This window comes from Medicago truncatula, chromosome 4 (genome assembly GCF_003473485.1).
Source record: "Medicago truncatula cultivar Jemalong A17 chromosome 4, MtrunA17r5.0-ANR, whole genome shotgun sequence".
NCBI classification, from domain to species: domain Eukaryota; kingdom Viridiplantae; phylum Streptophyta; class Magnoliopsida; order Fabales; family Fabaceae; genus Medicago; species Medicago truncatula.
The window spans coordinates 38,552,177-38,578,896 of record NC_053045.1 but is presented as its reverse complement, the minus strand read 5'-3'; the positions used below and the strand labels follow the sequence as shown (position 1 = coordinate 38,578,896).

The 26,720-nt window shown below is 32.5% G+C and overlaps 2 protein-coding genes across 2 annotated transcripts; both read left to right on the top strand.

Annotated features, from left to right (window-relative positions):
* The first annotated feature begins 131 nt into the window (after positions 1 to 131).
* Positions 132 to 6,760, top strand: LOC11443699 (acyl-coenzyme A oxidase 3, peroxisomal). Its single transcript, XM_003607487.4, has 13 exons — positions 132 to 693; positions 1,931 to 2,048; positions 2,146 to 2,253; positions 2,382 to 2,554; positions 2,652 to 2,751; positions 2,863 to 2,937; positions 3,065 to 3,195; positions 3,578 to 3,713; positions 3,799 to 3,918; positions 5,508 to 5,654; positions 5,742 to 5,846; positions 5,927 to 6,028; positions 6,167 to 6,760. Exons 1-13 carry the CDS (start codon positions 221 to 223, stop codon positions 6,413 to 6,415), a joined length of 2,037 nt encoding a protein of 678 aa, XP_003607535.1. The 5' UTR covers positions 132 to 220; the 3' UTR covers positions 6,416 to 6,760.
* A 3,170-nt stretch (positions 6,761 to 9,930) lies between these two features.
* LOC11438815 (UDP-glycosyltransferase 79B30) lies at positions 9,931 to 11,350 on the top strand. The gene has a single exon (XM_003607485.4). It carries the CDS (start codon positions 9,962 to 9,964, stop codon positions 11,348 to 11,350), a length of 1,389 nt encoding a protein of 462 aa, XP_003607533.2. The 5' UTR covers positions 9,931 to 9,961.
* Positions 11,351 to 26,720: the final 15,370 nt, after the last annotated feature.

Below are 26,720 nucleotides of genomic sequence, written 5' to 3'. Positions count from 1 at the left end.
ATTTACTAACCTGGCGGGACAGAAGGAGTGGTAATTAACAAACTTGTAAAAGAAAAAATGACGGAAGAAGAAGAACACGTCAACGTGTTTATCCTTGCATGATAACATTTCCCATTTCCCAACAGCAACGTCACTAAATTAAAATTTAAACTATTATTATCTTCCAAATTCCCAAACACGCTATCTTCATCTTCTCCACAACCATCTCTAACCATTGACCATGGACAACCACCGCATCACTCGGCGAACCACCATTCTCACGAACCACCTCCGTCACGACCCCCCAACCGCACCAACAATCCTCCACAACCATGCTTGCCTTAGCCACTCTCCTCCCGAACTCTCCGAATCAAATCCAACAACATTCGACACCTTCGAGATGCGGAAGCTCTTAGACGGTCACAATTTGGAAGATCGCGACTGGCTATTCGGGTTGATGATACAGAGCGGACTATTCAACCGGCGGGAAGTCGACGGGAGGGTGTTTGTGAATCCTGATTATAACCAGTCCATGGAGCAACAGAGGGAAATGACCATGAAACGAATTGCGTATTTGTTGGATCGTGGTGTTTTTCGTGGGTGGCTTACTGGTGATGGCCCACAAGAGGAGTTGAGGAAGTTGGCTCTTCACGAGGTTATTGGAATGTACGATCATTCTCTTGCTGTTAAGCTTGGTGTTCATATCTTCTTGTGGTACCTCTCTCTCTCTCTCTCTCCCTCTCTCCCTCTACCTTATTTTTATATCTGATTTTCTACGAAGCACAAACACCGACACGTCGACACTAATGATAATTTGAGGAAAAAAATGACATAATCTAATGTTATTATATGTGTGGGTGTCATATTGGTGTCAGACGTGATACTTTGACACGCCTAATCCGAGGAGTATTTGTGCTTCATAGACCTTTTGTTATGGTAATTGAGCTTGCGGTTATTAAATGAACATGGTTTTAAACTGAGTTGGTTACCCTGCGAATCTTTATATTGCGGCAAAATGTAGAAAAATACGGCTGTTACTGTAAAAATCGTAGTTGCGATCTATGAAGCGTTGACATAGACACATTCATTTAACTCAGTTGCGATATATGAATTAATGTCTGTGTAAAATTTGTATATAATGATTAATTTTTCCTGCTAGATGGGATACACTTATATTAGAGAGGGAGTTGGGGTAGCACTTATAGTAGAAAAGATGGTGGAAAATAGGTTTAGGTGATTTGGGCACGTAGAGAGAAGATTTGTAGATTTTCTGATTTTGTATTAAGGAGAGCAGATCAGATAGAGGATACCCAAATCACTAGAGGTAGAGGAAGACCTAGAGTCTAGAGAAACTATTAAGAAAGATTTAGAGATTAATGTGTTGGACCGAAATATGGTTTATGATAGAACATTATGGCTTAACTTGATCCATGTACGAGTATGGCCCCAATTAGTGGGATAAGACTTGGTTGTCGACGTTGTTATTGTTGTGGTTATGTCCACCAAAGCTGCCATGCCCACTTTTATTCTCAAACTAAACTTTAATTTACAAGGTAGGCGGTGATGATGGAACTCTGGATCAATTGGTTAAGAACGAGTATCCCAAAAGGTCAAGCCTTTACATGAAGGGTTATGAATGATTTTTAACTCCGACACATAATTGGCCTTGTTAAATGAAATGTTTCTTGCTTGACAAACTTCCTGGACCTATAATTTGCTGTGATTTCATTCACTCTGAAGCTAGCTGTTGATTGAATAGTTGTAATGTAATTAAATTGATTTGTATTTTCTTGTTCTTCATTTTTTATATTGAGGAGGTTGTGGATATAATAAGAAAAAAATGATGGATTTGTTGATGATGCCACCTTAGATAATTTATTTACCCCCCTCAAAAAAGTTTATTTGACAAATGGCTCACTGTTAGTTTCTTTATATGATTAATGGATTTCAGGGGTGGGGCTGTAAAGTTTCTGGGAACCAAGCGTCACCATGACAAGTGGTTGAGAGCTACTGAAAACTATGACATCAAGGGCTGTTTTGCTATGTCTGAGTTGGGCCATGGGAGTAATGTATGTGAAGGCTGCTCAATAGGACGGGATTGTTAGATCCACATGTAGTTTATTATGATTTTTACCTTTAGTAATCTTTCTAGAGTGATTTTCGCAGGTCCGAGGAATCGAAACCGTCACTACTTATGATCCAATTTCTGGTGAATTTGTCATTAATACTCCCTGTGAGTCAGCTCAGAAGTATTGGATCGGTGGTGCAGCAAATGTAAGGATTCTTTTATTATCATTTTTATTTAAAAGCCTATATGTAGTTAGATTGTTTGGGTGCTTACACTTTCTATCTGCTCTATCTTTGTACATATAAACACTGTATTAACTTACTTTTCCATTCAGCATGCAACACATACTATAGTCTTTTCACAGCTCAACATAAATGGGAGCAATCAGGGGGTGCATGCTTTTATTGCCCAAATCAGGGATTCAGACGGAAACATATGCCCAAATATCCGAATAGCTGAATGTGGTCACAAAATTGGTTTAAATGGAGTTGATAATGGCCGTATCTGGTAATATATACATTATTTCAAGCAACATTGCACCTGATAATAAATGATTTTTTTTTAAATGAGTAAACTCAAGTTCTGGCTGGACATCTGACTTCAGGTTTGACAATGTGAGAATACCAAGAGAGAATTTGTTAAATTCCATGGCTGACGTTTCACCAAGTGGCGAATATTTGAGTGCAATAAAAAATACAGATCAGGTGATTGCTTTTTCTGAGAGTTGGCATTCTCTTTGATCTCCTTGTGCTGTTTTTTTTATCCAATTACAAAATTTGCTTACATATATTTGTTGTATGTCTTTTGTGCTCCAGAGGTTTGCAGCATTCTTAGCCCCTCTGACCTCTGGTCGTGTAACTATTGCCGTCAGTTCTGTTTACATCTCCAAGGTAATGATTCCATCTTTATTCGTGGATATGAATGCATTTGTTTTATATATATATATATATATATATTTTACAAACTCACCAAACTTTAACATCTTACATTAGCCTGCCTTTCATTTTCTGTTGTTAGATAAGCTTAGCCATTGCTATAAGATATGCATTGACAAGGCGAGCCTTTTCTATTACACCAAATGGGCCTGAGGTTTTACTGCTTGATTACCCAAGTCATCAACAACGTCTATTACCTTTACTTGCGAAGATGTAAGTACTCTAATACATGCATTTTATATCTATTTGTTGTGAGGATTCAACGTGATTCAAATCCTTTATGAACCAGAACTTAGGTATGCCACTTTTAGTATACGTCCCTCATAATAGCATTATGAGGATATATTTTAATATATGTTCAGAGGTTATTTTCTGATATGTATTCCAATTTCTAGACGAAAGAGTTTGATATAAAATCAACATGCAGCATGACATAATAAACACCTGCCCTGCGGCTCGTATATGTTGACATGTTGTTAGGTTTAAAATAACTATTTAGAAGTTATAGATTTAATATCAAGTGACTATCCTAGTTTGATCACCAGAAGATATAATAATGGAGCTGTTTATGTTCATCTCCTTACGTCTTCTACAGATATGCAATGAGTTTTTCTGCAATTGAGCTCAAAAAGTTGTATGTGAATAGAACGCCTGAGTCAAACAAAGCAATTCATATTGTTTCTAGTGCATACAAGGCTACTTTTACATGGAATAATATGCGTACTCTTCAGGTATTGCTATCATTATACTTGGGTGTGATAGATTGTATTTTGTAGGCTATTGGCCTCACTACTGTTATACTAATGCATGAATCAGGAATGTCGTGAAGCATGTGGGGGACAGGGCGTCAAAACTGAAAACCGTATTGGTCAATTCAAGGGTGAATATGATGTGCATTCAACATTTGAGGGTGACAACAATGTGCTGATGCAGCAGGTAATATATAGCATTCTGTTAAATATGAAACATAAACCATGTATGAAGTGTAGCAGGTTCTGATGCAGTAGTGTTACGTGTGAAGTGTATCTTAGTCTTAGAGTGAAGAATTATTCTTTTTAGGAGGCCTAGGCTCTAGATCTGTTTTTAAACAGTGCACTGTTTAAATATGAAATTCCCCTTTCAATTCAAAACTGGCTTTCAGTCAAATTCAGGCCTAGGAGACTGATGATGTGTCTATTGCAAAGCAAAACTTGAATCTTGGCTGCTTTTGTTGTATTAATTGCATTTTACCGGTAGATAAATAGAGAAATAATCATATGGGATTCAACTCTTGAGAGTAACTGGGGCTTTAGCTTCAATGCTTGCTACTTCGTTTGAGCTTGTTGGAGATAAAACCTACTTTTGGCCTTCACTTAACAGTGTTAACTTTTTGGATGATTGGTTTCTAATCATAACATTTGAGCCTTTTTGTTCAAGTGATATTTTGATCCATATCACTATTATGCTTGCTACTTTGTTTGAGTTTGTTGGAGATAAAACCTACTTTTGGTCTTCACTTAACAGTGTTAACTTTTTGGATGATTGGTTTCTAACCATAACATTTGAGCCTTTTTGTTCAAGTGATATTTTGATCCATATCACTATTATTGTTGAGAAATGCTAAAGAGTGCCCTTAGGGCATTGGTTAAGAGGATAAACATAGAAATATTGCATTGGGAAATGATGAAAAGCAATGAATTTAACTTTTTAAAAGTTCAAATATTGTTGAATCCAATGCAATCCTACTACTTTTGGTTTCCTTAATAAGTGCCCTAAACTTGTTAGCACAACCCTTAAATTAATTGAGATTTCAGCTAAACATACTGGTAGGCCTATGCTTTGTCATGCTTAGTCCCGAAAGGAATTTCGCATGAGAGATGGAATCTGTTCTTATGCTTATAGAGATACTTAATGCAACCCAGTCTATTACTACTTGAGTTGAACCTGTTATATATATTTTTTAAGGGAAATGCTAACTTGTGCCCTTGTGGTTGTGGCATAAGTTAAGAAACCAAATATAGAAGTTTTTTCTTGGAAATTGTGCATTCAATCTCTTAAAAGTTTCAAAAGTTATCCTTTCAATATAAAATTTACTTTCTAATTCTATTTTAAGCTCCTTAACTTGTGCCCTAAGGGCACAAGTTAGCATGACCCATTTTTTAATTATACCTTTAATCATGGTTCTCCAGAGATGACAATTTCCCATTTATGATATCCGTGGACTTTGTTGATTGACTTTTAGCTTATGATTGTTGACTTATCCCCTTGAAGTAGCATTGAACAATTCATGTCAAATTTAAGCTACATTCCACTCATTTTTGTTTGTTGTTAAATAAAGGCTATAGCAGCGCTATTGCATAGCGGAATTTGAACAAATCGCTAGTGTTCTGTGATACGCTATTAGTACAAAATATTGTGAAATAGTGGCAATAGCGATGCTATAGCATTGTTGCGTAGTGGAATTTGAACAAACCGCTATTTTCTGCAATCCCCAATTGACAACACTATGGATGGATTGAATTTATGGGTTCTACGTTTCACTTCAGATAAGCAAGGCGCTCCTTGCAGAATACATAGCATGTCAGACAAAAAACAAACCATTTAAAGGTCTTGGATTAGAACATATGAACGGATCTTGTCCTGTCATCCCATCTCAGCTAACAAGTTCTACCATCAAGAGCAGTGAATTTCAGGTAATTATTTGACTATATACCTGTTGATATTTGTAATGACCTGGATGGTAGAAGCTTCTATCTGTTTCTTACCTCTCATTTACACAGATTGATCTGTTCCACCTAAGAGAGCGAGACCTATTGAAACGTTTTGCTGCAGAGGTTTCAGAACATCAATCTCAAGGAAATAGCAAGGAGTCTGCCTTCATTCTAGTGAGGACTCTACTACGTTTTGCAAATTATTCATTCATAATTATCACTGTCTTACAGTTTGAAATTACTCCCTTTGCCAGAGTTATCAGCTTGCTGAGGACTTGGGCAGAGCTTTCTCTGAACGAGCAATACTGAAAACGTTTATGGAGGCCGAGTCAGCTTTACCAGCCGGTTCATTGAAGGTAAATCATATTATTGCTTATGGATTGTTTCTTCTCAGTGTGTGCATGCACATGTGTATTTGCTAGTACATTATTTTCCAGATAAAGAAGTAAAACAAGTCTATTAATCGATCTCTTTGCATTTTGTCTCCTCTGCAGGATGTCTTAGGTCTGTTAAGATCGTTATATGCCTTGATTAGTGTGGACGAAGACGCTGCCTTTCTCCGATATGGATACTTGTCAACAGAAAATGCCTCTGCAGTGAGGAAAGAAGTTCCAAAGCTATGTGCTGAACTTCGACCGCATGCACTTGCCTTGGTTAACTCCTTTGGTATTCCTGATGCGTTTTTGAGCCCTATTGCATACAACTGGGTTGAGTCAAATTCTTGGTCTACTGCTCAACATTAATCCTTCATGCGAGTTTCTGCATGTGATTGAGGTATTGGATGGGGTGTGACGTTATGCTTAAATTTAACTTTCCAAAAGAATTTTACATACCAATAAGGAAATGTGAATACTTTTTTTTTTTTATCAACTAGCCTAGTGACTAGAATTCACTTTTTAAAGTGAATAAGTGGGGTGTCCGGGGCTCGAACCCCCTAACCCCTGCATATAACAATGCATTGTCCATGTCAATTGAGCTATGCTCACGGGGACAAACGTGAATAATATTTGTAACTTTATACTCCTGTAATAACAGATTTGATGAATACTCTTACTGGAAAATGAAATATTGAACTTCAATGCTTTTAATCTATGTTTTTAAAATAATCTACGCACATGTCTAAATACTTTTGTCAATGCTATATAGTGAAGTCACTGAAGTGTGGTAGTAAAAAAACTATATACTCAAGCTCGGGTTTGCTAATATGAACCTTTTTAAATTGAAAGTCTAAACTCTCGAAGCTGAAACTCAACTTTAGAGCTTCCACAATAGTGACATTTATTTTTGAGTACTTAAATAGACCATATACATACCACTCATTAATAATTTTTAAATGCGTTGTCTAATAAACAAAACACTCAATCCTTCGGCTCAACATTTTACACAAATTTCTTAAACAGATCATATCAATAACTTTTCCTTAATGTAGGTCTCACCTAAAATTGAAATGCTTCATTGGGACTTTGATCCCATTAGGTACTCAAAATAACTTTTCCTTAATGGGGTACCTCATATGTATCGGGTCTTGAATGGAGAGATCCCCCATTAAAGATGGTCTTAAAGTCTCCAAAATTTTGAAACTTGCCCCCAACTTCATTACTTTAAAAGCAATTGAATATTGTTTCGGAGACAAATAATAATGTCCGGAATTAATGTCTGCAATAAGAAGAAAAACATAATACTACTAACCAATGCAATTATTCATTGTTGTAACTTTTTAAATATTTTTACAAATACACCTTTATAAAAAATTATGAAACATTAAATACATCTACTAATATTAAAAAGACAACTATTAAATGAATGATAAAAATCTTTTAAGTAATAATTACACTTAAAAGTTGTGATATTTTCCTAGAACACAAATGTTTTTTGAAAATTTCTTATAAAAAGACAGGAGGTTAACTAATTAATTATATACAAACTCCAAATGAACCATTAAATTTAATATAGTAAAATAATTAGCATGTTGGTTTTCATTATTATTTACTCCAGGTAGTATTGCATGATGTTGGTCATGTTTTGACGTGTCATTAGTCACTAGTTTATGGCTTTAACCTTTGCTTTGCTCTGTTTTGCTTTGTTCATAAGTATAAGCACACAAGACAACTTCATCACCACCAGAATCAAAGGATCTCCTTGACTCTCGCCTCTTCTTTATATTTATTCAACACATATATCACAAAATAACATTTTTCTCTTTTATTGTTTTTTTTTTTCTTCCTTCCTCTTTAGTTAATATAATAGCATCCTCTACAATATTTTTCATTTTGTTGGCAATCAACATAATTGATTCATTATCATCTTTAGACATAGCAATGTATCCATTGTTTGCCATGGGCCACCTAACAGCATTCCTTCACCTAGCAAATAAGTTAGCAAAAAAAGGCCACAAAATCACATTCTTCACACCTAAATCAGCACAATCCAAATTAGAACCATTCAATCTCCACTCACAATCACAGTTCCTCATGTTGAAGGCCTTCCTCCCAATGCAGAAACAACAGCTGATGTTCCTTACCCTTTACATCCACACATCATGACAGCAATGGACCTAACTCAACATGATATTGAAACTCATCTCTCAAATCTTAAACCTCACGTTGTTTTTTATGATTTCACTCATTGGCTTCCATCTATATCAAAACGTTTAGGTATCAAAGCTCTTCATTATTGCACTGCTAGTTCGGTTATGATTGGTTGGTTACACTCTAACACCAGCTAGATATTCAATGGGAAAAGATTTAACCGAATTTGATCTCATGGAACCTCCTTCTGGTTACCCTGATTCATCTATCAAGCTTTATAATCATGAAGCTAAAGCCTTTGTAGCTAAAAGGAAAGAATTTTTTGGTAGCAATGTTCTTTTCTATGATCGGAAAGCGCTTGCTATGAATGAAGCTGATGCATTAGGATACAGAAGATGCAGAGACATTGAAGGGCCTTATCTTGATTACATACATAAACAGTTTAATAAACCGGCTCTTACTTAAGGACTGTTATACTTGAAAACCCAAATTATGTTTTGAATTAAAGTGGGTAATTTTAAATAACTTGACGTAAAAATGTAGAAAATATAAGGACTTGAAATTAAATGATGAGTTGGAGTATGCTCTGGATTCAAACGGGCACCTGCAAGTGGACAGTGGAATTGATCCCTCGAACTTGTGTTTCTTTTCTATGCTGTCTGCTTTTTAATTGCTCCAATGTTGTTGATATATAGTTATACGTTTGTTGAAACATTTAGTTTTTGCCTTGATTTTAACTTCAATTCTTATTTTATTTTTAAACTCACTATCCGATCAAATGATCAACTAATTCGGGAGACCAATCCTATCCTCCATGATTCAAAACCTAAGAACTAGAAATAAGTACTGTACACTTATGAATTTAAAGCCTACACCATGTGCCATTCTCTCAGGGTTCTTTCGCTTCAATTCTTTATGAATGCTTATTTGAATGAGTTGTGATATTTGTACAACTATTTGTGACAACCATCTTTTTTTTCTTTTTTTATTGATCAAAAACAATAAAGAGAGAGAAAAAAGAAGGAAGAAAATAAGAATGTAATGTGAGTATATATAAAAAATAGAGTTGTTCAAAAAGTTGTCACATAATGAATATTTAAATATCATTTCGTGTCTGCCATGCTAAAGGGCTAGGCAAATGCAAGCGAGGCGCATGCATGCACTTTAGGCCTCCAACAAAATTTACTTAGTAAGAGTGGCTAAGTTCTTCTCTTTTCACAAGATCTCCACTATAATTTTAACGTTGTTTTGCATGTTTGTAAATACAGCGATGCTATATGAAGTGAAATACATGGTGGTTAGTGTATTGACCAGCCAATCAAAACATTTTGCTAGCAATTTGCGAGTCAGTTTTTCACTTCATTTATCATTTCCCTTGTAAATAAAGGGGAATGCTATATATCACGAGAGAAATATCGTGAATGTTTCATGAACAGAAAAATGCTTTGGTAACAAAAAACACGCAATTATATATATATATATATATATATATGTTTTTTTAAGAAGCTAAATTATCTCACATAAATTGCGCACTTACGAATATGTTAGTTACCAAAAATAAAAGATGTTGCATTTTCAAGGTCGTAAAAATTTAGGCGGATTGAATTTTCGCTATAAACAACATTTGCCATAAATAAATACACAAGACAACTTCCTTCACCACCAAAATCAAAGGATCTCCATCATTGTTGCTTATTCTCTTTTCTCTCCTTCATCTGCAATATTTTTCATATCATTCTGTTTGAAATTAATCATATCATCATGGATTCATCATCTCCTTTACACATAGCAATGTATCCATGGTTTGCAATGGGCCACCAAACTCCATTCCTTCATCTAGCAAACAAACTAGCAAAAAAAGGTCACAAAATCACTTTTTTCACACCTAAATCAGCACAATCCAAATTAGAACCATTCAATCTCTACCCACAATTAATCACTTTTATCACCATCAAAGTTCCTCATGTTGAAGGTCTCCCTCTCAATGCAGAAACAACAGCTGATGTCCCTTATCCTTTACATCCACACATCATGACAGCCATGGACCTTACTCAACCTGACATTGAAACTCATCTCACAAATCTCAAACCTCAAATTGTTTTCTATGATTTCACTCATTGGATTCCATCTTTAACCAAACGTTTAGACATCAAAGCTTTTCATTATTGCATTATTAGTTCAATCATGATTGGTTACACTCTAGCACCATCTAGATATTCAAAGGGAAAAGATTTAACCGAATTTGATCTAATGCAACCTCCTTCTGGTTACCCTGGTTCATCTATCAAGCTTCATAGTCATGAAGCAAAAGCTTTCGCTGCTATGAGGAAAAACACTTATGGTAGCAATGTACTTTTCTATGATCGACAAGCCATTGCTTTAAATGAAGCTGATGCATTAGGATACAAAACATGCAGAGAAATTGAAGGACCTTATCTTGATTACATACAGAAACAGTTTAACAAACCGGTTCTTACTTCAGGACCAGTTTTACCGATACTTGAAAACTCAAATTATGTTTTGGATGAAAATTGGGCTACTTGGCTTGGTAGATTCAAAACGGATTCAGTTGTTTATTGTTGTTTTGGAAGTGAATGTGTTTTAAAGCCAAATACATTTCAAGAACTGATGCTTGGTCTTGAGTTGACTGGTATGCCATTTTTTGCAGCTTTGAAACCTCCTTTTGGTTTCGAAACAATTGAAGAAGCATTGCCAGAAGGGTTTTCAGAAAGGGTTGAAGGAAGAGGTGTTGTTTATGGTGGTTGGGTTCAACAACAATTGATTTTGGAACATCCTTCTGTGGGATGTTTCATTACACATTGTGGTTCAGGTTCTTTATCAGAGGCATTAGTGAATAAGTGTCAATTGGTTTTGTTGCCAAATGTTGGTGACCAGATATTGAATGCTAGGATGATGGGAAACAACTTGAAAGTTGGTGTGGAAGTTGAGAAAGGTGAAGATGGATTCTATACTAAGGATAATGTTTGCAAAGCTGTGAGCATTGTGATGAATGATGAGGATGAAATTAGTAAGACAGTAAGGTCTAATCATACTAAGATTAGAGAGATGTTGCTTAATAAAGATCTTGAGTCATCTTATATTGATAACTTCTGCATGAAGCTTCAAGAGATTGTTGAGGGAAAGAATTAATATGTCTTTTTCAATTGTGCCTTCTTTTGATATGTACAATATGGTTGTAGGGTCTACCATGTTTGTAGGGTTATCTTGAATTAAATGTTTGTTTTTCTTTTACTACGTAGGTGATAGTATCCAAACACCCTTGATTTTTTTTAAATTTATTCAACACCTCATTTTCTCTCTTATTGTTTCAATTACTTTCAATGTCAATTGAATATTGAAAGTAAAATTTAAATAACAAAGGTTTTGTAAAATTGAAAAATAAGAGAGCTTCGTGAAAATATATTGATTCCATTTATTGTGTGTGTCAAATGGAATGTACAAGTGTTGTATTTACAGACAAAATTAGTCCTAAAAACCAAAATATCACGACCTACAAAATCCAACCTCATTCGACTATTTTTGCAGGTAATGTGTAATTCTTAAGTTAGCCTTTAAAAAATTGACCAAATCATAGGTTCCAATACTTATTTCATTGTTAGTATTTATGGATGTATATTTTAATATAATATAATATGTATAGTTGGAATTAATACTTGATCTTAATTCGATAAAATGGAGTGTGAAGAGTTGGCAAGTGTCCGACTCTCAAGCAAAACTGAATGAAGCTTGAAATCTTCATATTACTAAGCAAGTTTAGTTGTTCATGATGTGATAATCATTGTGTAACTTTTGAATCGGCATGCATTTACTTTTCCATCTTCAGAAAGGGAATTCTCTCAATTGGATTCCTCTCAATTTTTTTTTTCAATTGTATCATCTTAAGTCTTAACCATCAAACACGAGAGAGAAAATTAGAAATAAAATTATAAAGAAATGATAGATTGAATTTAATGGTTCAGATACAACAATTGAGAAAAATTGAGAGGATTTCAATTGAGTGAATCTATTCCCTTTTGGATATGGACACGAAAATGGAAAATTGAACGGATCTTGGTGGAGTATTCTAGCATTCGCCCACTTCACACACACACACACACACATATATATATATATATATATATATATATATATATATATATATGAGAATGATTATCCACCATTAGATCAAAAATAGATGGTTGAGATTAAAAAAGTGTACCTCACCTTATTATATCAATTATCATAAACTCATTTCCTTTTTCATCTTCTCCCCACAATCAGAATTTTTGCTACCATCTCTCTTCGGACGACCACTGAACCGTGAGAATTTCCAATCTTATTTATTATCTGTCCAAATCGACAAGGCAGATTGATGAATAGAAATAATACGAAATCTATGTTTTTTGTTCGAACAAATCTACAAAGGTTATTAATCCTAATCTAAAAGGTACTTTTTATTAATTTGCAATTCGTAAGAATTCTTCTGTGTTTTTTTTTTTTTACAAATCGTAAGAATTCTATGTGGTTCCATCTTCATTATAGATTAATTAGGTGGAACCTGACGTTGATGCTCATGGATTAAAGAAGATGTATACTTTAAGGGTACAAAGGTATTCTTACAAAGGCACTTGTTAAGGCATGTAAAAAAAATTGTTTTTTGATGTTTTAACTTTTAATGTGTTTTTTTTAAAGGAACTTTTAATGTGTTGAATACACAAATCTCAAGATAATTTTTTTTAATTTGAACTTCTTATCAAAGACATTTGTTAACATTTTTCTTTAAAAAACAAACTAAATAAAAGTATGGACCATTATTGATGAAATCTCTGCTTTGTCTTTGATAAAGGAAATCACTAAGGAAGGAAATGTCTTTAGAGATACACTTGCTCAAGCACAAGCATAAATAAATATATTTGCGCGCACACACAAAACCATAATACTTCCTCCGTCCCAAATTGTAAGACGTTTTGAGCATTTCGCACGTATTAAGAAATGTAATTAATATTGCGTGGGGAAGAGAAATTATGAGTTGTTTTACAAAATTATCCCTAATAAATGGTATGGAAAAGATAAATGAAATAATTGAAAGAAGAGAGAGTAATTAATAGTTAAGGATATAACAGGAAAAGTAACATAAATATTTCATTGGTATTGTAAAGCGACATATAATTTAGGATAATTTTTTTTCTTCCAAAGCGACATACAATTTGGGACGGAGGGAGTAAAAAAAAAAAAAAAAAAGAATAAAACTGAATAATGTCAACTGATATGACTAAATACTTTTTCCTAATTTTTTTTTCATTTCATGTGAAGGTGTGCCTAACAATATTGATCTGTGACATGAAATATTTTCTCATGTCTTTAATGAGTGAATATGTTTGTTAGTCCTCAAATTTGTACTCATCGAACAATTTGGTCCCCAAATTAATCGAAATAGTTAAATAATCCCTTAATTTGCTTAACTTGTATGAAATAAGTTCCTTCGTCAAATTTGTCTGATAGACACGCTGACATGTAATGTTAAACGATGACATATTCTTGCACATCATGACAAATACTATTTTTGATCAAAAAATTTGAGTGCAATAATTTTAGTTTAAAAAAACATCAAGTTAATTTTCTTTTCTCTTTATATTCTATTATGGGTTTGAAGAATACACAAACAATATGGAACCATGTGATTCTCAATCTGAAAGCATTCTCTTTCTTTGTCTCAACTTTAAATTTAGGGTTAAATATGTTTTTAGACCTTACATTTTGTGCCTCTTTGAAGAATAGTCTCTATATTTCATTAAATGTTTTTAAAATCCTCACATTTTATCTCCGTTATCAAAATTAGTCACTGTTGTTAATTATTTAACGGAATGCTGCTGTGGCAGTTAGTGAATCCCAATTATTTTAGGATTAAATATGTTTTTGGTCCCTAGATTTTGCGTGACTTTTAAGAATAGTCCTTACATTTTGCGTGACTTTAAAAGCATTTATTAAAATGTAAAGACTATTGCAAAATGTAGGGACCAAAAACATATTTGACCCTAAAATAATTGGGTCCCACTAACTGCCACATCAATATCCTGTTAGAGAATTAATAGCAGAGACTAATTTTGATAACGGAGATAAAATGTGAGGATTTTAAAAATATATAATGAAATGTAGGGACTATTCTTCAAAATGACGCAAAATGTAAATTTTTATCATGACAAAAACACCATGTGCTTCTTCTGTGCAAAAACACCCCGTGCTTCTAGCATCAAACTCTAAACAATCTCATTCTCAGCAAGACGAGTTTTACTTTGTTGGAGTTAATGAACAATTGAACACAACCTTAAATAGAGATGCAATCATTGAACACAGGGGGAACATTTCGATTAAGACACGACACTGAAATAGTAATTGGTCATATTCAACCCCAATCGACTTCAAAAACAACAATTCAACGACCGTCACCAAATTTTTCTCCTTTGCAACTTCTTTTGGTTTTGCAATAAGAAAATTTTCTCCTTTGCAACTTCTTTTGGTTTTGCAATAAGAAGAAAGAAACCTATAAATTTCCCTGGTAGACGTGGCACGTAATGTGGACATACAACTCATCACTCTCAAATACACCTCACCATGTTCTAATGATCAAACTTAACCGATGGACTTATTTGATAGACGTCAATTAAATTGAGGGACTATTTTGCTATTTTTAGAAATTTGAGGATTAAATTGCTGAAGAAAAGAAAGAAAAGAAGAAATCAGTTCTCAATTAGTTCTCAATTATTGACAGATGAGAAACGGTGTACAAATGAGAACTTGTGAATGCAAGAGAATGAAACAACAATTTACTGTTGACGAATCACGATTTGAGAGAACATGAAGGGATGGACTCGTGAAGATGATAAATCTAAGTAATCCTTATCCTTAATATCCTTAATCGTTATCCTTATCCTTAATATATTAAAGCAAAATAATTTGCAAAATGGGTTTTCCGCCTAAATGCTTATTAGCCCGCCTAAACTTTCTGCCAAAACACAATTGTCTCTCCAACTTCTCAAAAACAAGGTATTATTGTAACTTCAATTTTTAGATTTTAATGTTACTAGACGCCTCTACGGTGCACGGAAAATATTTGTAGAGTTATTCTTAATAATGTGTGTACTCTAAACATATAGTTTTTAATATATTGGTTAGAATGTATTTGATATTGCTTATATTTTCAAGGGTTAATATGTCTTTACCCCCCTGTAATTTGGGCGAGTTCCGGTTTTCCCCCCTGTAAAAAAAAAAGTTTAGATTCCAACCCTGTAAAATAAGATTCTTTGATTTTAGCCCCTGACCCATGTGACTGTGCATAATTGCTGACGTGGCGAGCTGAGTGGCATGCTGACTGTGCATATTTGATTATGTGGCGTGCTGACTGTATAATTAATTTTTTTATTTATTTAAAAAATATATAAAAATTAAAAAAAATCATTTTTTTTTATTACGAATTTTTTTTTTCTGAAATATATATTTTTCGAAAATTCCAAAATTTATAATTTACGAAAAAATATATATTTCAAAAATTTTTAAAATTATTTTCGAAAATGTTGAAATATATATTTCAAAAAAAAAAAAAATCAAATTATTTTCGAAAATATGGAATATATATTTTTTGAAGTTTAAAACAGATTTTTTTTCGAAAAATAAGTTTTTTAAATTTTCTCAACAAAAAAAAAATCTGGATACAAATTTATTTAAAAATTTAAGAAAATTTAGATTTTTATCACGATGTGTTACAGATTTGAATATTTTTTAATATTTAAAAATTGAGGATAAAAAAAAATCTGGAAATTTTTTTAATATGTGTTATTTATATTGAAAATTGTGCGTATTTGTGAAAAGAAACAGCCAACCCAAAAGCTGAAAGAGGTTGTTTTCTTTATATATATTTCCAAAAATATTATGTAAAAAAATTCATACACTTACTATAATTTGAAACTTTCGAATAATTTAAAAAAAATCCAAATTAAATTAAAATTTTAAAAATATTCGAAAAAAATAATATAAGCTAATTTTTGAATGTTTTGGTAAAAAAATTAATATTTTTATTTTTTGTAAAAAAATCCAATTTTTTTTTTTCGTTTTTTAAAAAAATTGTTTTTTTTTCTTGATTTTAAATTGTTGGAAATTAATTTTAAGTTTTTTTTATCTTTTTAAAAATAATTTATTAAACAATTACACACATGTCAAATTTAAAAAAAAAATTAAAATTAAAATAATTACACAGTGGCGTGCCACATCAGCGTTTGAATGGGGTCAGGGGTGTTTTGTGAAGAATCTTCATATTACAGGGGTGTTTTGTGGAGAATCTTTATATTATAGGGTTGGAATCTAAACTTTTTTTTTTACAGGGGGGAAAACCGAAACTCGCCCAAATTACAGGGGGGTAAAGACATATTAACCCTATTTTCAATTTAGACTGTGTAAATGAAAGAGCGTTTTTTCGTTTCGAAAAGAAGAAGAAGATGTTTAGTATTTCAAAAAGTCTTTTTTCAATTTTTAGTGAGTTCATCATGTAAATGAAATGAGACAATATTAATGATGTATATTAGTAGGACGGGGTTAGGGAAATACATTTAAGATTTTGAGTGAGTTGTTTCTTTTAATTCTCTTTGAAGCATATTATTGATAAAAATGTTTTGCAAATCAAATTTAGATTCGGAAAATATATATTTTACTTAAATTGTTAGCAATAACTTATAAAAATGTCTTTTAAGTTATACCAACAAAAATAAGTTTGAAAATTTGACAAACCATTGTAGTTTAGTTGTTTTTCTTTATCCTTTTTATTCATTGAGATATGTTTTTAAAATGTATTTAAACTTTGTTAAGTTGAGTCAAATTTTGTTGTTGATATTAAAATTGATTTTGGTGAAAAATATGTTAGTATCTCTTTTTGACAATTGTGATTTTTCTGATTTTAGTGAACATTCGACCCCAATATACACAATGTATTAAAAATAATAATCTAATTGACCTCTTATTTTTGTGTCATGATAAATGTTTGAATATTTTTATATAAAATTATTTATGCTTTCCCCTTCATTTCACTCACTTAAGCATTTAAAAACAACCATTTCCCTAGCTCTCAAGCAATCAACAATGACACAAATTCAATTCTTCTTGTTCTTCTTCTTCTTCTTCACTTCTGTTCAAACACCTCCATTTCCAATGTAGAGGATCAAAATTACAGTTGAGGTTACAATTATTTGATCTTGGTTGAACAATGGCATACAACCTTTTGTTTCCCGGAACATTGCGGCAACCGACGAATTGAAAATAAATTCTCAATCCATGGAGTTTGGCCCTCTCCTCATCCAAGAAAATGCGATGACATAGAGTTAACGGAAGAAATGAGTCAAAATATAAAATCAGACCTTGCAGTTTCATGGCCAATTTAGAGAAAGGTCAATATGATTTTTCATTTTGGACGCATGAATGGAGAGCTCATGGAAAGTGTTTTGGGTTTGATTAGCCTCTTGATTATTTTAGTTTAGCCTTGAAATTGAATAAGGAAAACAAGATTATGGAAAAACTAGGTGATGTTGGAATTGTTCCAAGTGAAAATGAATGGGTTGAGCCTTTGTTTTTGCGATCATAGTTGAGGATTTAGTTGGTTATCCTCATATAAAATGTAATACAAAATGTAAGCCCCCACACTTATTGGAAGTGAGGTTTTGTGCAGTCCCTAACAATTTGAATATCATTGATTGTCCAAAGATGACAATTATTAAAGTTATGATTTTATATTCGTACCAAAGAGAATTATGCACTTTTGAATATAGAAAAAAAATTACGAGAATTGATGACAAACTCATATTTACATTGTGAGAAGTCACCAAATATTTTTCAAAGTTTTGATTAATGGTTGTAAATATATGTTTATCTAATGTTGAAGTTTATGTGTTTATTTCAATTTGTTTTTTTTTTTTTTAAATATTAATGAATGTTCTATTTACTATTTTTATCGTCGTGTAACTTTAAAGTCATCTTTGTTTTGATTTTTGTTTGAACAAAACCGATGTAAAGGTTCATCTTCTTTTGTTGCCTACAATTATTTTTTATTTTTTATTTTTATTTTTGCAAAATCAAGTACATAGAGCTGCAATTTACATAAGCAGTGAAAGAATGTCATTCCATTTAGGTAAAATATAAAGGAAAAGAGAAATAGGTGGATAAATTCTTGAAATGGCAAGTTTCTCCATCTTCTTCATCTTAGAGTAAACCATTGGAAATCATTTCACATAAGTTTCTCTGCCTTTTCATCTTCATTGTTATTAAAAAGTGAGTGGATGGTTGTTTTATATGTAACTGCATCCGGGTTGCAACCATTCTCTTTCATTTTTGGAAACAATTTCAAAGCATCATTGATCAATTTTCTCAAGCAGAATCCATTGATCATAGAGTTGTATACCACAAAATTAAAAGTAACACATTTCTTCAAAATGTTTTAAACATTTAAAGTGCAATCTCCATTCTATTTCTTTTGTAGCACAAAGCATAAAAAATGATTGAGTTGGTGAAATTATCAGCATTGATTTTATGCTCTTCCATGGTAGGTAATAACTTCATTACTTCATCTACCTTATTCATTTGAAGTAAAGCACAACACAAGTAGTTGTAAGTCACTATATCAGGTTGCAGGCCTCTGTTTTGCATATGATGGAACATGGACCAAGCAGAGCTTAAATATCCTGATTTGCAAAAAGAATTTATCAAATAGTTACACGAAACTACCTCAGGATAGAAACCTTTAGAACACATTAGGTTGAAAATATCAATGACTTTAGCAAACAGTTTATTCTCATAAAAGTTATTTATCATCATGTTGTAACATCGTGTATCATACGGAACACCCCTTTTAAACATATTGTCGAAAAGATCTTGTGCTTTTTCAACTTGATTGCGAACAGAATAGCCATTGATCAAATTTAAATATGTCACAACAATAAAGTTATAACCAGCCTTCAACATCTTGGTAAGGAGGATTCCACTTTCTCTCAACCTCCCTAGGTCACATAGAGCTTTGATCAAGGGCCCAAAGGTATAGTCGTTTGGATGAATGTTTTATGTCCACCAACTTCAAAAAACGGTCAGCCTCCTCAACCTTAAACTGCAAACATAGCCCATAAGCCAAAGAGTTGTAGGTATAAATGTCTGGACGAATGTGATTTTGAAGCATCTTAGAATATATCATAAATCCATCACCAACAGCTTCTGAATCTCGTGTTAAACCATAGAGAACAGTGTTATACATAATCAGATACGGGGTAACAACTAAATCATCAATTTTTTTTAGCCAAACAATATCAAATTTTACATACTCTCACTTAATAAAGCCATTCAACAACGTCCCATAGCTAACACTATTGAATCCGAACCTAGACGCATCACAAGTATCATGAAACCAAAGCGCATTACCAACCTCATCGTTAATGTAATATCCTCTTAACATAGTATTCAATGTAAGGGATCATAGTCAATCTTAAGAATCCTAACAAAGATCAAAGATGCTAACTTCATCCGATTATACAAAGAAATAACATTTCTATAATCTTTCTTAAATTTCAAAATATCGGTTAATGTTATAGAAATAACATTTCTATAATTGAATATTTCATTCAATGTTTTGTTGTTTTAAAGTACCTTAATTTATTATGCCAAATCAATTGAATGAAATGTCATTCATTATGGTACATAATGATATATTCTAAATGCTAATTCTAAATACCACATTTTGAAATAAAGTTTGGTCAATAATTTTTTTTGTCTTTTTTCTGTATAACTTTAATATTAAATTATTTGACATTTCTATATGATTTATCAATGTATTTATTTTTTTGTTTATTTGTTTAATGTCATAATTTAATAATTCTTTTGATCGTGTATTTATAAGACCCGATTCACGATTTAGATAACTTTTATAATTCACGATTTCAATCTTGATTTGATAATAGCTAATAACTACGTTATTAAATGACATGTTCATTTAATAACATATACAAATGTCCCGTTATTTAAAAGGTTAGAGAACTCAAATTCTCTTGCGATTAAAGATCTTTTAGTTGAAGATCATGAAGACGACATTACAAATTTCAAAAAATATTCAATTATATTGGTGAGTTGTTTCTTCTCTTTCCTTGTTTGCATATATAAATTACATAAATGTTTTTAAAATCACATTTAGATTATGAAAATGGAAGTTTATATTTTACATATGAAATATTTCTTGTTTCAAAACTTTAAATGTAAAACATATTTTGTTGAAAGAGAATTTGTAAAGATATTTTTCTTTGACCGTGATAAATACCTAAAAAAACTTGTTGTTATAGATATAACATTAAATGAAAATAATATGTGTGCCAACAATTTTTATATATGAAAAAAACAAATGTAAAACATAAAAATGATATTTTTTTATGTAACCAACTTACTTGTATTGGTTGGACCATGTCTGTCCTATGTTTTCTTGAAATAGTATTTTTAGTGTAACTTGCTTATTTGTATTGGTTAGACTCGTGTTATCATAGATTAACTTTTATAAATACAACAATATAAACATGCAACTTTCATAAGATCAAGATGCAACTTCACAGTAATTTTCTATGATGCAAATGAGTATGAAATTGAGTTCACGAACACTATGAAAACAATAAAACATTATAATATGCTTCTAAAATATATTTAAACTTGGTTAAAATAGTTCAAATTTTGGTTTTGACTATTCGAATTCTTATTGTGATGATATTTTAAATTTTTACTTCTAATTTTTTTGCAAAAGTTTTGGAAGGCCTCAAAAGACTAAACTTGATGTTTTGAAAATAGTATCCATGCGTGCCTCTAAAAGTCATTAAGAATCACAAAGTTATAACATTTTCAAACAAGATATGTAGTTTTGACAGGACTAAAAAGATCAATATGAACAAATTTAAGAGTTTTTTTTAGTTGAAATCATTTCTTTTGTACGAATGTTACTCTTGACTTGTTTTCCTTTTACACAAGCTTCTGAAATTTTGTTTTTGTCAAATATAATTTTTGGAAGATTTTTATTAGATTAAATTGAGAAAGTTTAGATTTTTTTCTTACATATGTGACCAACTCTTTGTGGTAAATCCACTATTTTTTCATTAAACATAAAACATGATTGATAATTCATCTTAAGTATAAAACATACACATTTTTGTTCCTTGATCCAAAGAAGAAATAGTTTCCTAAAGATGATTGTGTTTGCCTCACATATGTTGATTTAAAAGTAACTTCCAAACCACTATCACATAATTGACACATGTCAAATAAGGTATCCTTTACGATTTAAACATATTAGATATCTTCATGCAAGGTATGCTTTACATCTTAAAGAAATTCGAGTAAAATCTGTTGAACCAAGGATGTGACTAGTTATAATTAAGGAAACAAGTGACTTCACGATGCAAATCAGTCCGATAACTCCATTTTCCTTGCACCTTGATAAAAAAATCTTGGGTATACCGATCCATATTATTTCTTTATAAACAAAGATTCCCCCCGGACTCTCTTTCTGTCCGGAGTCTTAAAGAATGAATTCTATTGAGTTGTGGTTATTGACCAACAAATTATGCATGGGACTAGCTGCTTTGACTTGCTAGAGACTAGCCTGGGGAAAGACGCTCTGCTATAAAGCTCCTCCGACTCGTTTGTGGATCATATTCAAATTCTACTAAATTTGTCATAGAATGGAGTTCGTTTCCTTCCTTATCAGAAAGGGGCCCCTTCATCGGGTTGGCCCATCATAATTTGTTGAAACTCTTTCCTTTGGCCTTCCTCCCCCGCAGCGCTGGGTCGAACTACCCGCGGCCTCTAGTCCTTCCCAAAGGAAAAAGGGCAGAAGTGGTAGGCGCACTTCCAGCACTTCTCCAGAGGAAAAAGGGCAGACGTTGTTAGGGCTGCCATTTTGTAAAACTACCTAGAGGGATATTGTGCTATGTACTCCTAAGTTTCATATATGGGAAAACCTTTAGGAACATTGCACCCATACCTTTGGAAATTTAGGAACGCCAACTTAAGTCTATGTTTCAATTACCCCTGATCGCGTAAGACCCCACGCTAATAATCCTTACGAAGGTGGCGGGTCCTATAGGCTTTATAACCCTATAATGTAGCATGCGTATAACCTTAGCGTGACCAGCAGGTGCAACCTTCAGGCGCAGGGATATACTAAAATCAACTGTGAGAGTAAGACCCCACACATAAGGATCACCGTGCGACCAACAAGTGCAGCTTGATATACCAATTGAGTTAAAGCATCCCGACAGACTCATCACTTAGATAGTATACTTAGAATAACTGAACGCGACTTGAATGTTAATTAATTCCAACAAATAAATAGGGGAGATTTGAAGAGTCTTAACCGCTACTATCATTTGAAATGCTTCAAACTTTCCAATTTTAATGTTATTTCTGTTTATTTGACATGAGATGTTCTTTTAGAGTGATTTTGTCTCTAAGAGCATCCACAATGGAGACCCTCAATTTGAAGGTCTTAAACGAGTCTCACTTGTACACATCACTTTTTTATTATTTTTTAATAACAGTACCTAAAAGGTACTCATTCACTCCAATGGAGACCTTATGGCAAAAAGTCTAAATGAGTCCCACACCTACTCTTCCTCATTTGCATTCCACCACTAACATATTATTTTAATAAAAAAAGTGTGTGGGGACCACTAAAAGATGGGGTCTTAAGTTAGACCCTGGATCTTAAAAGACCCCAAAAGATTTTCCGCACAATGGAAGTACCTATTAGATACTAGATCTTAAATGGTGAAGACCCCACTATTGTGAATGCTTTAACAGATCTTGAGAGGGTTCGTCTCTACAATTGTCATGATACAAAACAAAAGTTGGTAATTTAGCAAGAATGAAGGAAATGCTCCATTTTTTTTTTTTTTTTGACGAATTTAAATAGATATATGATAGATTATTAAATAAATAGATTGTTTATAACAATAAAGAGGAAGATGGATATATGTTTGTTTTTCTTTTTCACGACTGATATCTGTGGGAGAATCCATTGAGACAATTTGATGGATACAAAAGGTGGCTTATTTTCTATCATTGATTTTTTTTCCAAAGTTAGATATTAAACCCACTCAATTAATATTTTTCAGGAGAGCTAATCAATTATTAAGAAGTCCAAGTTCCTTGCTATTTGGATCATTCTATTATTATTATTTTATAAATGATTCTTTAAAGCAATGTAAGAATATTCAAATTCCTTTTTTATTTTGCACTACCGTGCACGTTTCTATGGTTTTTTTCCCCCTTCTATTGTGGTTCTTTGCACACACATATATAGTCTATATATAAATCGAAAACGTTAGCTTCGGAGGAGGAGAAGGTGCGGGAGTGTTGTGATTTTTTAACTAATATTGTTTTGCAGTCTAATCATTCTGATACTTGAATTTGGCATTTACATGCATCCAACAAATATAACGTCACAAGTGCTTATAACCACTTGTTGTCATCAACAAATAACAACTTGGCAGCTGATCACATAACTGAAATTTGAAATAAGGAAGTGCCTTTAAAAGTCAGTCTCTTTGCATGGCGTCTGCTTCGTAATAGATTACCAACAACTGGCAATTTAGTTAAAAGATAAATTATACAACCAAATGCTCAAGTTTGTGTGGGTAGATGTGGCATGTTAGAAGATGCATAACACTTATTCTTCTCTTGTGATTTTTTGGTAAACTATGGTATAGTATTTCTCACTAGATTAGGTTCCATATAGTATTTCCTGAACATGTGTCAGATCATTTGTATCAATTTGGCACCTTAGACGAGTTTTCCAAAAGCAACCGCTCAGCTTTTAATCTCATATGACTTTCTTGTGTGTGGGTGATTTGGATAGAAAGAAACACACAGGTCTTTCATCAAAAAGAGGTATCGTTCAATCAATTACTGGATAAAATTAAACTTCAATCATACTGGTGGCTGAAAGCGAACCAACCTACCTTTGCTTTTTCCTACCATTTGTGGTGGTTGAACCATTTACCTTGTCTGGGTATTTATCTATAATGGGGTGATTTTGTCATTTGATCTTTTTATTTTGTTACCCTTTGTTTTGTGGTTGTAATTTGATACTCTTTCAATTGGGATTTTTGCACTTCTTGTGCTGAAATTTCTAAGCTTCAGTAATATATTCAATTTTAGCTTCTTTAAAAAATATATATATATAAACCGAAAACCCTAAAAAAAAGTCTATATATATACCAAATACATTAAATGTTAAATGAACTTAAAAAATATTTTTTTTTATTTATAATTGTGATCGGATGGAGTAGTAATTTAATTCTTCATATTATTTTATGCTATTAATAATTTGGCTTGATTACACTTTTGGTCCTCGTGTTTTGACCAACTCACGGAATTGGTTCTGTCTCTTTTAAATCGAACAAAATCGTCCCTAAATTATATTTTTGTTGCACTTTTGGTCCTAACCCCTATTTTAACATCCAAAAACGCTGATGCGTCCAGTTTCTTGATGATGTGGACAAAATAATTTATGTGGCAATGTGGTTATGGTGCATAAGGAAATCCTTATGCACCGTGCATAAATCCCAACATAATTGCTTCCTACACCCCCAGAGTGAGCCAAAATCATTTTTGTTCAAAATAAAAGAAATCTGATGGTTGTGATGTGTTTATGCACGGTGCATAAGGAAATAACTTATGCACCATAACTTTTGCCAATTCCAACATGGAAAATGACATTGACATGTCATCAATTATTTTTTTAATTGAAAAATAATTAAAACATTTCTGAAATTGAAACAAAAAACATTTCAAATCGATTTTTTTAATTGGAAAATAATTAATATATTTCATAAATTAAAAATATTAAAACATAAATTAAATAATTAGGGTTCTTAAAATCTTTAATCAAACCCAGAAATCACCAACTCTCTCAATCTCTTCACTGTCATCATCATTAAGTTTGAGCCTAGAAATTTGACCATAAACATTATCATTCAAATCTATTCATAGGGAAGCAATTTGAGGGAGCAAAACATGAATTTTGTCTCTCAACAACACAAATGCAACACCAACGTACACTCTCCACTCTCACTCCTGCACCGTCACCCAGTCCAAACCTGTCCCTTTTTCTCAAAACAATTCCAACAACATATTTAAGATCTTAAGTAAATCCTCTCCTTTCAACAACAACAAACAATAATTTATTCTTCATCATCAACAACAATAGCAACAACCTTTTCAACAATCACAAAGACTCAATTTTAACAACTAACAACCACAACTCTATCAACAATTGCAGTGTGTTCTACACCAACATCAACAACAACAGAATCTTCACCCATCAGTAGCTTCTAACTTCTATCTTCATCAAACTAAAAAATAAAAAACCCAAGACGAACCCAGATATGGAAAACGAGCGACAGGAACGAAAGGACAGAGAAAGGGTTGATAGAAATTTGAAATTTTTTCTCAGATTTGTGAGTATAGAAAACGGATTTTTGATTTGTGGTAGAGAAACGGTTGTCACGGTTATGTTGATGAGGAAGCTGGGTTTATTGAAGTAATGATTTTAGGGGTTTGGTTTTCTAACCCTTTGATTTTTGCGTGCCTTTGTTTGAGGGGTTCCGATTCCCCTTTTGTATCTTTGAGCTTCATCCCACTTTCTTTGTGGGAAACTTTTCATTTATATAATATGCTGTTAAAAAAAAATATTAGTAAGGAGTGATTTAGTGTAATTTGTATGTGTATGTGATGGTTTTTTTGGGTATGTGTTTTATCCTAGGTTGAAGATGAAGAACAATGAAGAAGATGAATATTCTTGGTTTTTAGTTTTATTGTTGAAAACCCAAAATTTATTTCATATGAATTTTTAATTTTCCATATTTTTTTTAATTTTAGAAATGTTTTAATTATTTTTCAATTAAAAAAATATTATTTGATGACATGTCAATGTCATTTTCCATGTTGGAATTGCCCATAAGAGTTATTTTGGCCACATCATCAAAAAAATTGGACACATCGGCTTTTTTGGAGGATAAAATGGGGGTTAGGATCAAAAGTGCAACAAAAATATAGTTTAGGAACAATTTTGTTCGATTTAAAAGAGACAGGATCAATTTTAAGAATATGTCAAAACATGAGGACTAAAAGTGTAATTAAACCTAATAATTTACAACATACGTGTTGGACCGTTGGTGGAGAATCATGAATAAGAACTAGGAAGGGTACCAAGAAAATAAAAAACTAAGTGGGAGCTCGTCCTGCTACACACAAGTGCCAACGTGCATCTGTTGAATTGTTTTGATACAAACAAGGTCAGCAGATTTAAGTCTAAGTTATAGTACTACTCCTTAAAATACTCCATGCCACATGGAGCAATATTAATAAAGACCCATTGTAAATTACTCCATGCCAAAGGACTATATTTATTAGCTGGAATGCAACAAGTGTCTGCCATGCCAAAAGATTCTCTTCATTTATA